Source organism: Petaurus breviceps, unplaced genomic scaffold (genome assembly GCF_028583685.1).
Source record: "Petaurus breviceps papuanus isolate PSGF00001 unplaced genomic scaffold, PetGlider_PUasm1.0 90734, whole genome shotgun sequence".
NCBI lineage: Eukaryota > Metazoa > Chordata > Mammalia > Diprotodontia > Petauridae > Petaurus > Petaurus breviceps.
This window is the reverse complement of record NW_027187327.1, coordinates 4,852,157-4,862,814: the sequence shown is the minus strand read 5'-3', so window position 1 is coordinate 4,862,814 and position 10,658 is coordinate 4,852,157. Positions and strand designations below refer to the sequence as shown.

The 10,658-nt window shown below is 41.5% G+C and overlaps 1 protein-coding gene and 1 long non-coding RNA gene across 7 annotated transcripts in view; one reads left to right on the top strand and one right to left on the bottom strand.

The window, feature by feature from the left end:
- Positions 1-2,402, bottom strand: part of HMGN3 (high mobility group nucleosomal binding domain 3) — an 80,262-nt gene extending 77,860 nt beyond the window's left edge. For 4 of the 6 annotated variants that reach the window (XM_069066975.1, XM_069066978.1, XM_069066979.1 and 1 more), the window contains exons 1-2: positions 1,907-1,961; positions 1,674-1,705 (exon numbers count right to left, since the gene is read on the bottom strand). In XM_069066975.1, coding sequence (XP_068923076.1) covers positions 1,674-1,705; positions 1,907-1,946 — 72 coding nt within the window. In that variant the 5' untranslated portion in view covers positions 1,947-1,961. Of the gene's footprint in view, positions 1-1,673; positions 1,706-1,798; positions 1,962-1,989 lie in introns of those variants that run through there. The other 2 variants (XM_069066977.1, XM_069066976.1) reach the window with 2 other exon arrangements.
- Positions 737-10,658, top strand: part of LOC138145352 (uncharacterized) — a 58,008-nt gene continuing 48,086 nt past the window's right edge. The window contains exon 1 of the long non-coding RNA XR_011164196.1: positions 737-1,029. This is a non-coding gene — a long non-coding RNA (uncharacterized lncRNA). The remainder of the gene's footprint in view (positions 1,030-10,658) is intronic.

The window sequence follows — 10,658 nt, the reverse complement described above, 5'->3', positions numbered from 1 at the left end:
AAAGAAAAAAAAAGAGAGAGAGAGAGAGAGAGAGAGAGAGAGAGAGATGGACTGAATTTGTGATTTCATTCCATTTGGAGACTGCCAGATGAGAAAACTCCCTCTAGCAGTTTAGATCAGCACTTTCCCTACAATTTATATTCTTAAGAGAGCTTCCTGGAACAAGAAGAGGTTAAGTGACTTGTCCAGAGTCACACAAAAAATGTGTCAGGGACGGGACTTGAGATTTCACTGTATTTATACATGCATGTATATATATATACACACATGTATATACAAAGAAAGCATAAAAATAATTTTGAATATATACATAACATAGATACACATATATGCACACACAAAAATTATTCAATTTTTTTAAAGTAGGCTCTAATTTTTAACTTTGTTTCCAGTTTTATATCCCAATTGGCTCACATTCTGACAATCGGAGCAGCACCTGAGCTGTCCTCATCCAGCTGTCTTTCTCACACTCGTACACACGTTTTCCAAGGCAGCATCCCTGCCCTCACATGGGACTGCAGCAGCAGCCTGGGCCCCACAGGGGGAAATGCTTAACAGAGAAAAGTAAAGTATGGTGGTGCCTGGAAGGGAGAGAGGGAGGGAGGAAGGGAGGGCGCAAAGGGAGCCAGACAGTAAAGTACCTAAGCAGGGGAGGGAAGAAAAAAATTGAAGAACCAAGGGGGTTGGGGGGGGGGGGGGGGAGAAAAAAGCTTCGATTTCAACTAGAGAAGGAGAGCGCGAAATTGAGGGCGGGAAAGAAAGCTTGGAGGCACCGTCCCTTCTCTACTCCAAGTCTCAGGCTCCAGCCCCAGATGCTGGGCTGCAGGAACTGCACTGTCCAGCCTTCCATGTTAACTCTGCAGCTTCTGCAGCCAGCCCTGGGGGAGCGTCTCCCTCTCCCCGAGGGCTTGGGCCCAGCCTGACACGCACCAGAGTGGGTACATACGGGTCTGTCACACAAGAGGCAAGGAGGAGGAGGAAGAGGAAGAAGAGAAGGAGAAGAAGGAGGAGGAAGAGAAAGAGGAGGAGGTAAAGCAGGAGGGGGAGGAGGAGGAGGAGGAGGAGGAGGAGGAGGGCGAAGCTGATTTTTAAATATGGCTTTCCCTCGGTTTGAACCAGGGAACCAACCCCGCGCCCAAGGCCGGCGGCTGGGGGCGCAGGGAGGCCAGCAAGAGACCGCACATCTGGAGGGACTTAATCCTTCCCTCCCCCCCCCCCCCCACATCTGGGTCTCGCCTTTTTTTTTTTTTTTTTTTTTCTCCCCCTCCCCTCCCCCCCCCCCATCCATACCAACCACAAGCTGGTAGTTTGCAAAGGAGAAGAGTTGGAAAGGGAGGAAAGATGGCAAAAGATCTCCCCATAGGTTTAGGGTTGTCGGGGTGGCAAAAGAAGCCAGGAGCCTTCATCCCCAAGGTGCCGAGAAAGTGTCGATCCCGCCGAGAAAAAGCTGGGAGGGGAAGAGACAACAGGGAGGAGGGAGCAGAAGGATGGAGATCTGCAACAGGCAGAGGCACAAATGTGGACCCCACAATCCCAGGCTGTTCTAGTCACGCGCGCTGGCGACAGCGCAATGTGTAACCACACAGCCATTTATTTCAGCGCTGGGATTCGGGTGCCCATCGCCAAGCACTAAAAAGAGCCTTTGGAAATCATCCCAGGGCTACAAGGCTTACCTTTCTCTTCGGCATGATGTCCCCTGTTTGGGCTGCAAAAAAAGTAAAGCAATGGAGCTGGAGGTGCTGCTGCTGCGGAGGTGGCAGCTGCTGTTGCTGCGGTTGCACAAGCGCAAGGCACTCACAGGCGGTGGCAACCAGCAACGGGGACTCTCGGGTGACCCACACAGACCGACCGACCGCAGCTCTCCCCCCACCCCCCAGTCACCAGCACACCCTCACACTCGCAACACCTCCAATAACGCTACAAGCCAGCCAGCCACTCGCTCCCATTGGCTACCGCCGCGTTCTAAATTCCAGGACGGGGAACGCCCACCTCCGCGGAGAGCTCCGAGCTGTTGTACTCTCCAGCCTAGGCGAAGGCTGGGGCGGTCTACTTGCTACCCAACGCCTGCCCTGGCTACAGAGCATGCCCGGTTCAACTTGTGGCCCCGTACGGAGCGAGGAGTTTCACTATGCGGATGCCAGCTTCCCTGGGTTTCAACAGCCTGGAGAGACTGTGGCCATGATGGGGAGGAGTAGAGAGCAAGTATGGAGACGGAGATTTTAGAATGTAAACATCTATGGGGTAGGCAACAAGTCTCTACAGCCCCCATCCCCAGTAGGCAATTCGGCGACAATTATTAAGATCCAGCTACTTGCAAGATGTTCGATAAGATCTATGATGGAAACCTTGGTTCTTGTCTTCACTCTGCTATTTACTAGGTCTGTGACCTTGAAGAAGTCTCCTAGGATCAAGACCTGGAAGAGGGCCTGAGAGATAATTTAAAAACCACTATAAATTTACTAATAAACGAAACAAACAAAAATTATTAAGAGCTTTTTATGTCCCGAGCACTGTGCTGAACGCTGAGAATACAAATATAAGCAAAGTCTCTGCCCTCTTAAACTTAATATTCTAACTGGTGAAGACTGCACATTAAGGAGAGTGGTGACCAGGAAGTGTTAATTTGATTACTGTTTTTAGAGCCTGAGTTAGAAGGGGATGGGAGCTGGGAGTGGAAGAAGGGCAGAGAGAAAGGCACAACCTCATTGTCTTGGCACCGCAAGGCATGAGGATGGCTGGGGAGTCGTGCAGTGCGTCTGGGTTCCACTAGATCTAGTGAAGAACTCACCAATCCCAAAGCTCAGGGTTCTAAATTGGGAGTTTGAAGTTGTTAAAAAGTGGTTAAGTGAGGTGTCTAAGTGTAAAGAGAACTGAGATTTGTTCACTGGTCTCCTAACTCCAAATCCAGGTCTCCATAGAACCATGCTGTAGATTTATGATTCTTGTCTATCCCCCTGAAGGGAATGACTAGATAATCTCTTTGGTCCCTTCCAGCTTTAAGATTCTATGTGAGAATAAAAGGGATCCTTACTACAGTTAGAGGCAGAATCAAGAACAAGTGCGGGAGATGTGCAGCATAAAAGAGTGCTAAGAACCTTAACAATGTTAACTTTTTGAAAAAGTGGAAAATTCCTCAATGCCCCCAACTGTCCAGCCTCCGTAGTTAGGAACCTCCTTTAAAAAATCAAACTTAGGCATATATGAACTCTTACTGAATTGTCAATCAATGAATGTAGTGTTGCAGAATCTGAGTTGGAAAAATAATCCAAGATACATTTGAACAGGAATGCCTCTTTCAAAAGACTTAAGATGTCCAACTTTTGCCTGAAGAATTGGAGTGAAGAAGGAATCCACTACTTCCCAAAGCATGTGCTTTGGGATAGATTTAATTGTTAGGATTTTCCTAATGTCAAACCTAAATTCACCTTTTTGCAACTTCTAACCATAGTTTCTAGTTCTGCCCCCGGGGCCAGAGCAAGCTTAATTTCCACATGATAGCCTTTCAAATACTTGAAAATAGCCCTCTTAGCCTCCTCATTTCCAGGATAAACACCTTCAGTTCCTTCATCAGATCCTCATATGACATGAACCTAAGGCTCAGCCATTTTAGTTGCCCTCCCCTGCACATTCTCCAGCTGATTAATGTCCTTCCTAAAATGCAGTACATCATGCCTAGCATATAAATGCCTGTTAACTTACTTATTACTACTGGTACCCATAACTAAACACAATACTCCAGATGCCATCTAACCAGAGGGAGCAAATATGCACTAAGGCTAAGTCGAGTTTAAATCTCGTCAAGGGGACATTATCAATGTCAGTACAAAATTTTTATCGGGGCAACAAGGCTCTTAACAATAGTAATTTCAAGTAAAGTCAGCAGACATTAAATGCCTATTATGAACACTAGAAATAGAAGGAATGCAAAAAATATATCCTACTCTTAAGGGGCTTACAGTCTAATGGAGGCAACAACATAAACAAAATATATGCAAGATATATTAGAGATAATCAACAAAGGGAAGACACTAAGATTTGGGACTGGGAAAGACCTTTCCAGAAAGTGGGGTTTCAATTTCTTTCCTTTTCTTTTTTTTTTTTTTTAAAGCAATTGGGGTTAAGTAACTTGCTCAAGGTTACATGGCCAGGTGTTTCTGGGTGGGTGCTAAGTGTCTGAGCCCGGGATTCGATCTCCAGGTCTTCTCAACACTGGAGCCGGTGCTTTTACTCGCTGTGCTACCTGGCCGTCCCTATTTCTTTCCTTTTCAAAAAGTTAAATTTATCACAGGGATTTTATAATTTAAAGACATAATAGAAAGAGGATGAACTCCTGTTAGGGTAGGCCTGAGCACAAATACTAAACTCAGGCATGTGAACAAGACACATTGGCTCAGAGGTGGTGCTGGGCTCCCACTAAGGGACTCAAGCTCTAGATTCTGTTCTAAAGAAGCCTGATTTCTTTTACTCATTGTATTTAGGTCTTTATAGCACCTCCCTGCCCATGCACTGTCCCCCTCCCCAAATCCAAATCCAAATGGATTTAAACAAGGTCTCTCCTAGAAAGGTATAGGACAGCTGTTTAGTGCAACCACACAAAAGAAATGCTTAAAGCATTGTATTGACAAAGATGACACATGTATGTCATAGTCCTTGGAATACAGAAAAGTGTTGTTTCCTGAAAATATGACATATGTGTTTTATATTAGTTATACTAGAATGTGAGAACCTTACGGGTAGAGATCATGTTTTTGTCATTCTTTGTATCCTCAATATTTAGCCTAGTCCCTGTCACATTTGAGTCATGTTTGACTCTTCATGACTCCCATTTGGGGTTTTCTTGGCAAAGATACTGGAGTGATTTGCCATTTCCTTCTCCAACTCATTTTAGCCATGAAGAAACTGAGGCAGAAGGGTTAAATGACAGGATCACACAGCTTCTAAGTGTCTGAAGCCAAATTTGAACTCAGGAAGATGAGTCTTCCTGACTCCAAGCCTGGCACTATCCATTGAGCCACTGAGCTGCTCTGTCACATAGTAAATGATTAATAAATGCAAGTTGACTAACTGACCCTAACCCCAAACTTCTATACTTTCCTGAGAAGTTGATACTTAAAAACATCAAAATATGTGCTGAGTGAGGAGAGCAGAACCAGGAGAACTTCGTACACAACTACAGACACATTGTATCTGTGATGACTGACTTTGATAGACTGGGCTCCTCTCAGCAATGCAAGGTTATTAAGACAACTCCAAAAGACTCATGATGGAAAGGGCTATCCGCATCCAGAGAAAGAACTTCAGTCTGAATGCAGATTAAAGCAAACTACTTGCTCTCTCTCTCGTGTTTTGTTTTGTTCCTTCTTTCTCATTGTTCACTCCATTGGTTATAATTGTTCTTTACAACTTGACTAATGTTCAATGTGAAGATATCTGTAGAACCTATATCCGATTGCATGCCACCATGGGGGAGGGGGGAAGGAGCAGGAGGGGAAGAAAATTTGGAACTTCAGGGATTGTGGAACTGAATGTTGTAAACTAAAAGTAAATAAATAAAATTTTAAAAAATATTAAAAAACCATCAAAATATGAAACATTTTGTGGGATTGCTGAACAACCATCTAATATTCATCTTAGTTTTGTACCATTTGAACAACTCCTTCAAGGTCCTTATCTTCTAGCAATCCAGTGCATACTTGGACTCATTGCCCTGGCAGTGACCATATTCTGAGAAGCCTCATAGTAGAGAGCCTCATGCTTCCAGTCAAACAGACTTTTCAATGACTCCAGACGTCTCAAGTCTGTGAAGGATCTGCCAAGGCTAGAACAACACATCTCAGGATTTCTGTTTAAACTTCTTCAGGAAAGAAACACAAAACAGGAGGGGCAGCCAGGACTTTGATAACCAGTTTCAGGCTCACCTAGCCAACACATATGCTCAATGCCGTGGGTAAGCAGTTAACATAGTTATGTTGCTGGCATGGGAAGTGGGTGAGATGAATGGGAAGAGGAAGAAGAAAGCTTACCCACACTCTCCTACATGAAATTGGCGGGGGTGGGGAGGCTCATAGAGTCCCAGAACAACTAGAAGATGGGGAGAGAAACATTTACAGAGTTGCATCTTTTTTAATCTACTGATTGGACTGTTCCTCCTCCCTCAGCAAGCTATCTTCTTTGATGCAGTACTCCTCCCATCACATGGAGGAGGGGAGAAGATACATTAGGATCAACTAAAAGTCTCTGTGCATGTCCTTTAATCACGGTGGAAAAGAAAGTTGAAAATGAATCAATAAGACCTGAGTTCAAATGTGACCTCAGACATTTTCTAGCTGTGTGACCCTGGGCAAATCATTTAAATTCTGTCCACCTCAGTTTCCTCAGCTGTAAAATGGGAATAATAATAACACCTACTTCCAAGGTTTGAAGTGAAGATAAAATGAGATGATATTTGTAAGGTACCTTAAAGGGCTATATAAATGTGACCTGTTATTGTGATCAGGGGTCCACTAGAAAGGGTCAATCATCAGAAATGCTCCACGGGGAGTTCTCTAGCCAGAGCAGATGGGAAGGAAGGAGGGTTCTTCTGATCACCCCAATTATATATAATTATATATATATATATATCCCAATTATATATAATAATCCCCCAAAACTTAGGTGGAGCTGATCTTATTTGCTCATTTGTTTATTCATCTTGAAAGAGCTATATGAATGCAGTGTGGTGGATTTTACCAAGATGGAAAGACAGAGTATGAGCCCCTTTATAAACTGCCTTGCCTACTTTCCAAGGATAGCCAAGCTAAGCTCAGGGAGGCTTAACAGGGTGCTGAATTATTTTTAGTTAGAGTAATGATCAAAGACTATCTACTTAATTATAAGGGACGGAGAGAAGTGTGAGGATGTAATGTGTGTTAATGGAGAGAAGTACCTACATCAACAAAATTACAGATCCTTGAATTATGGAAGTATATAATTATATGTAATTATATAATTAATAATTACGTGCCATTATTTCATACTATATTATATTATTAACAATATAATACTACCTCATGTTTATATAATGCTTTAAGGTTAAACAAAGTTCCTTGTTCCCAACAATTCTATTAGGCAGGTAATACAAGTATTATGAGATAGGTTAATTTTTGTGCCACACACAGTCAATCATTAAGACCCAAACTAGAAGCCTTTCTCAGCCATTAGGATGTACCAGAATTTGCATTCCACTTGGATAGCTTTAGAGAACACAGGGGTTCCCCCATACCATGATAATAAAATAGTATCATCAATGAATATCAACATTCTACCAATTGCTAGGTAATCCAGGGTGCATCATTCATTGTTCTTTAGTAAATAGTCATGAGAGCTACCAAGATCAATTCTTTTTATAGAGGACTATGTCCTGTGCCTAACTTGAAATAGAAAGATAGTCATCTAATTCAAGAAGCTTCGATTATGCATAAAAATAGAAATATAAATAAGCATGAGAGGCATTTCCAAAGTACCAAAAGTGGAGTCAAGGGAGACATTTTTGTTGCAGGGTCACATCTTATCCCTAAACACAGAATGACTGACTTCTATATATTTATTTGTTCAGAAAGGTGAAGACAATTCTAAGGACATAAGCACAGTGGTAGTATACCAGGATGAGGACAAGGCACCTCAGAATCATCCATTTTACAAAAATACTTTATCTCCTAGAACACTTTTCAAGCCAAATAGTTTTACAAACAAAAAAATCACTTTACTTTGTGTCACAGGTGTTATTAGGCAAATTTTCCAGAGGGAGAAAAATGAAATGCATTATGTTGCCCATTTCATAGATGGAGAAGACCCAAACTGGGCAAGTGATTTACTCAATGTTGCACAGTAAATCAGCAAGAGATCTGGGAATTGAAGGATTCTGGTTGGTCTGTCTATTCTTCTCACTCTAGTGGGCCATCCTTTTCCTTAGAAAAGTAGGAAAAGCCCTAAGATCTTATGCTTATTTAAATGCTGGTGTTGGATGAGAGAAGAATAATGTTCATGAAAGCAGCTATAAAGAATATTTGTTGGATGGTTGGAAATCCTTACCTCCATTCCCAAAGAACCTCAAATCTAGGGGAATTTGCAGTGTGCAAAACCCTATGTCATTTAGCCTGACCAAGGTGGAAGTAGAAGGGGAGGATTATTAACAGAGCAGGAGGGGGAATTGGCAAGTCCAAGAGAGGTGCCCAGAACGAGGGTGGGTCAGAGGACATTGTTAATATATCCTACAATGTCCCCAGAGCACATTTCTCTAGATGGAGAAATATTCACTGCGTATTCAAGTATGTGTGCATCTGCTTGTAAGTAAATGTTTCCTGCTGATTCTCATGATTATATATAGCCTTAAACAGAGGCCTACTCCTCTAGAGGCCTCCTCTACTTTGATTAACAATAACTACTCTCTAACTTGTCAACTTAATCCCTGTCCTATGCCTTCTCTTCATTGTACTGATTACTGTGTGGAATTTTGCTTCACATATGCACAGATCACCAAACATGGAGTCTACTCCCAACCACATGGTATGTGTCATCTTCTAGAAGCAGGTCCCTGTTATCTCCCACATAGGTACCCCATTTGGGATGATCTGGGCATGTGTAAAACAAATCCATGTTTATTTGTATTTAAATTTATTTATTTATGTGTATGTGTGGATCAGGTAGTCAATAAACATTTGCTAAACAACTTCTCCTATGTGTCAGGTACTATTCTAGAAAGTTACCTAGGCAAAAGTAAAACTGTCCCAATCCTCAAGAAGATTATATTCTAATGGAGGGGACAGAATGAATACATAGAGGTACATGCAAAATACATACAGAACAGATATGTATTTGATCTGTTAATCAAGAAGTCTTTAGTGACACTGTACCAGAGACTTCTAGCAGTAGAAAAGAAATATGACACCATTTTTGCCTTCAAGGAACATATAATCTAGCTGGGAAGAAAAAATATTCACGAAACAACTAGTTAACAATGCAAAAGAGTATGTATTTAACTATTTCTGGTGTCAAGAGAAGAGGGAGACCATTGAGTTCACAGAGAAGATAGTCCTTAAGCTGGGCCTTGAAGAATAGAAAAATTGGGGAGAGGTAGAAAGGAGAGAACTTTGCAGGCAATGCAATAACAAGCAAACTTATAATTTTAGGGATTTCTTTGGGAGCATTGAGAGATTATTAGGTTGTCTTTTTGTTAGTCTTGTCTCTAACTAAAGTATAAAGGCCTTTGAAGGAAATGGGCCACATTTAATTTTCACTATGTGCAGAATCACACAATTTTAGAATTGTAAGGGTCCTCAGCGGCAGCCTCATTGAGCCCAAACACAAAAAGAATCCCATGAAAGGATAATCTCCATGATACTAGTGAACACCTTCAGGAGATAATATATTTCCGGCTTGATAGTAGAAGTTAGCTGATTGAAGATAGCTCCATGACTACATCTGTTACGGAATGTTGTATTGATCTTAGGAAGATGGGAGTCAGTTTAAAGAGGTCCTTTAAGACTGAATTTTGCTCCACTGAGTTAAATACGTTTTTTTGAAGTCAAAACAATGCATGCTGCAATTTCTCTATGCTTCTCAGCCAACTATGACTGTGAAGATGTGGCCTGGTTTAGCAGTTTGTAAGAGTTTGTGAATTTCTTTCTCATAAAGAATACACTTAATATATTTATAGACTATTTTCCTAAAGGTCTCTCACACACACACACACACACACACACACACACACACACATATATTTTAAGGCACGTGGGCCATCAGCGACAGTCTTCTTTGTTATCTTATTTTGGTAATATTATCTAGACTCCTATGCTCTTTCGAATCTTCCCCTCTTAAATAGAACTTCAAGATCAATCTATGTAATTTGAAATGATGTGACCAACATTATAGATTTCTATATTTATTTGGTTAGGTCCAGACACTCCTTTCAAATTCATCTTCTCAAGTATCATTTCTGCTTCTCACTCAATTCAATAGATACTGTGATAGCAGAGTCAAGCACAGTGAACTGGTTGCTGATGAAGATAGATCACCAAAGAACTAAAGAGAATTACTGGAAAGTTATTTTACTTTATGCTTTGAAATTAATTAAAATATAAATCGTTACTACATTGAATCACAGATTTAGAGTCCAGAGGGACCTTAGAGATCATCTAGAGTACAATTCCTTCGTTTTATAGATAAGGAAATATGCCCAGAAAGCTCATGTGTCATCCCCAAGGTTACATTAGTCCTCTGACTCTAAAATCCTGTGATCTTTCCATCATACCACACTGATGCACAATATGAAGTTTTTAATAAAACATTTGATTTTTAAAAAGATGGTCACAGAAACACCAACACATCTGTTCCATTTCAGGTTTATTTGTTCTCTCTCCACAGATTTCATCAACTGGTATTCTTGAGATAATCTGAGTTAGCTAGTCTCATGATAAGCTCTTTTTAAACTCAATTGCCCTTCAAGGTCATATTTGTCCTTGGTCCAGTTGCCTAGACTTTATGAAGGTTTGTTTTGCACAGGGTAAGCAATTGATAGAAGGAAGTGAGAAAAGGAAGAAGGAAGGAAGGGATGAAGGAAGAAAAGAAGGAAGAAAGGAAGGAAGGAAGGAAGGAAGGAAGGAAGGAAGGAAGGAAGGAAG